The 3,136-nt window shown below is 44.3% G+C and overlaps 1 protein-coding gene across 1 annotated transcript; it reads left to right on the top strand.

Annotated features, from left to right (window-relative positions):
* The first annotated feature begins 232 nt into the window (after window positions 1–232).
* Window positions 233–1,186, top strand: LOC143649243 (olfactory receptor-like protein OLF4). Its single transcript, XM_077119410.1, has one exon. The coding sequence runs from the start codon at window positions 233–235 to the stop codon at window positions 1,184–1,186; it is 954 nt and encodes a 317-aa protein (XP_076975525.1).
* Window positions 1,187–3,136: the final 1,950 nt, after the last annotated feature.

The raw sequence follows: 3,136 nt of genomic DNA, 5'->3' as shown, positions 1-3,136 counted from the left end.
GCACTGATATCCATTGCTTGTACAGTCTCTGGCACCAAGCTGCCTCTCAATATGGGTGCCTGCAAATTACCAATAAAGGAAGGTTGTAGCATTCATTTTAAGAGAGCAGTTCAAAAGCAAAATATGGAAATCCATTTATTGGTTGCACAATGTAAATTATAGATCAGTTAGTAATGACTGTTTGAAAAATTGACGTGCATTTTTAACATTTCCTTGTAGTTCCATCATGCATATGGAGCCAGGAAACAATACATGGAATGCACAGTTTCTTCTGCTGGGATTTTCAGAGGAACAAGAATTGCAGCCCTTGGTTTTTGGTCTCTTCCTGTCCATGTACCTTATCACCGTCTTTGGGAACCTTCTCATCATCCTGGCGACAATCACTGATTCTCACCTCCACACACCCATGTACTTCTTTGTCTCCAATCTCTCCTTCTGTGACATATGTTTTACCTCCACCACAGCCCCTAAAATGTTGTTTAATCTACAGACACAGAACAGAATCATAACCTATCAACACTGCCTCACCCAGATGTACTTTTTCTTACTCTTTGTGGAGGTGGATAACTTCCTCCTGACCATAATGGCTTATGACCGCTTCGTGGCCATCTGTCAGCCCCTGCACTACACAGTCACCATGAACCCCCGGTTCTGTGGCCTGTTGGTCCTGACAGCCTGGATCACGAGCGCCTTGCATTCCTTACTACAAACCTTAATGATGCTGCGGGTGTCCTTTTGTGCCCCCTTTGAAATTCCCCACTTTTTCTGTGAACTTAATCAGATGGTCCAACTTGCCTGTTCCAATGCTTTCCTCAATAACGTGGTGCTGGATTGTGCTGCTGTTCTCTTGGGTGTGGTTCCACTCAGTGGAATCCTTTACTCTTATTCTAAGATTGTTTCCTCCATACGTGCAATCTTATCCACTCAGGGGAAGTACAGAGCATTTTCCACCTGTGCATCTCACCTCTCTGTGGTCTCCTTATTCTATTGTACAAGCCTGGGGGTGTACCTTAGTTCAGCTGCGACACACAGCACGCATTCAAGTGCGATAGCCTCAGTGATGTACACCATGGTCATGCCAATGCTGAACCCCTTCATCTATAGTCTGCGGAACAAGGACATAAAGGAGGCTCTGAAAAGATTGTTAGGGAAGAGAGCCATGCAACTGCATGTCTCTGGGGGCTGAAGAAGCTTATTTCATTGTAGGACACAGAGCCTCAGAGCCCAATGCTTTGAATCTTTGAACAACTCATGGAACTAAAACTTCTCTTAGAGTCAGACATGTCTTTGAATATGATGAAATAAAGCTTTAATTCATGCCTTGTATTACCACCTAAAAGTTTGTACCATTTGTACCTATTTATTGAATTAGTAAAACTTGGTGCCTATCTGTTAGAGTGATTTTGCACTGGGGTGAGGCAGTATATTGTAATTTCTGTTTATGTGACTGCATAAAAAAAACTGACTCCATTTTTCTAAACAAAATATATTCCATTTTTCTACTTTTGTCTTAGTCTTTAAAGGGGACTGGATAGATTAATCTAAGTATTTTCTCTATCATCCAATATTTTATCTCCTTTATATTCAGAAGTCTCTTCAATCCTTATGAATAAAGTCTTACTTTCAAAGAGCTTGAAATCATACCAAAACAGCCTCCTGGAATATTATTATTCAGAGTCACAATTATTCCTGCACAGTCATGCATTGACCATCAACATCTCCTGATTTCCTACAAGGGACTCTCAGTGACACACACTTTTGTGAAGCAATTTATTGACATATATTCACATTCCATGCTATCCATCAAAGTGTAAAACAGAATGTCTTCTAGTTCATGAACAGAGTTATGCATTCATCACCAGAAATAATTCTAGAACCTATTTCCACCATTTCATAAAAAGGAAAAAGCGGAGGCGGGAGAAGATGGCAGCATAGTAAGATGTGTGGATCTTAGTTCCTCCTCCAGAACAGCTACTAGAGAAGTAGAAACGATTCAGAACAGCTCCCAGAGCCACAACAGAGACCAAGAAGACAGCGTACCCCATTCTGGGATGGCTGACTGGCCCCGATCCGGTGAGAACACCGAGGGGCGCGGGCTTCCCTGGGCCGGGGCAGCAGGGGGCTGGAGTCCCTCCCTCCCTCCTTCCTGGGCTGGCTGGGAGAATTGGACAAGCGATCCCTTCAAGCCATGGCAGCTGGCACCCCCTCCATGCACGGCCCCTCAGACCAGCTGGGAGAATTGGATCGGAGATCCCCAAGCCGCGGAGAATGGCGACTGGGGTCCCTTCCAAACACATGGCTTCCCAGACTAGCTGGGAACGGTGGATAGACACTTCCTCAAGCCACGGCAGCTGGCGTCCGCTGCCACACTTCGCACCCTGGGCCAGCTGGGAAATTTGGACAAGTGTTTCCCCAAGCCGCAGAGGCCGGCGACCCTCCCTGGGCACAGATCCCCGGGCCGGCTGGGAGATTCGGATTGGCACTCCCCCAAGCCGCTTTGGCTGGTGACCCCCCCCCTACAGCAATGGTTTTCCAGTTAAAGGAGTCAAAGCATCTTTTACTGGTGGGACTCGCAGACAGATGAGTGTCACGAGCGCCACCTACTGAGCAGGAAAGAAAAACAGAGCCCAGAGATTTCACAGAAAAATCTTTCAAGCTGTGGGGTCTTACACCCAGGGAAATCTGATTAAATGCCCAGACACCAGCAGAAGATAACGGATCATGCTCAGAAAATTGAAAATATGGCCCAGTCAAAGGAACAAACCAATAGTTCAAATGAGATACAGGAGCTGAGACAACTAATGCTGAATATACGAACAGAAATGGAAAACCTCTTCAAAAATTAAATCAATAAATTGAGGAAGGACATGAAGAAGACATGGGCTGAACAAAAAGAAGAAATAGAAAAACTGAAAAAACAAATCACAGAACTTATGGAAATGAAGGATAAAGTAGAAAAGCTGGAAAAAACAATGAATACCTACAATGGTAGATTTAAAGAGACAGAAGCTAGAACTAGTGAATTGGAGGATGGAACATCTGAATTCCAAAAACAAACAGAAACTATCAGGAAAAGAATGGAAAAATTTGAACAGGGGATAAGGGAACTGAATGACAAAATGAAGCGCACAAATAC

This window comes from Tamandua tetradactyla, chromosome 11, assembly GCF_023851605.1.
Source record: "Tamandua tetradactyla isolate mTamTet1 chromosome 11, mTamTet1.pri, whole genome shotgun sequence".
NCBI classification, from domain to species: domain Eukaryota; kingdom Metazoa; phylum Chordata; class Mammalia; order Pilosa; family Myrmecophagidae; genus Tamandua; species Tamandua tetradactyla.
This window is presented reverse-complemented; position numbering and strand designations above follow the sequence as displayed.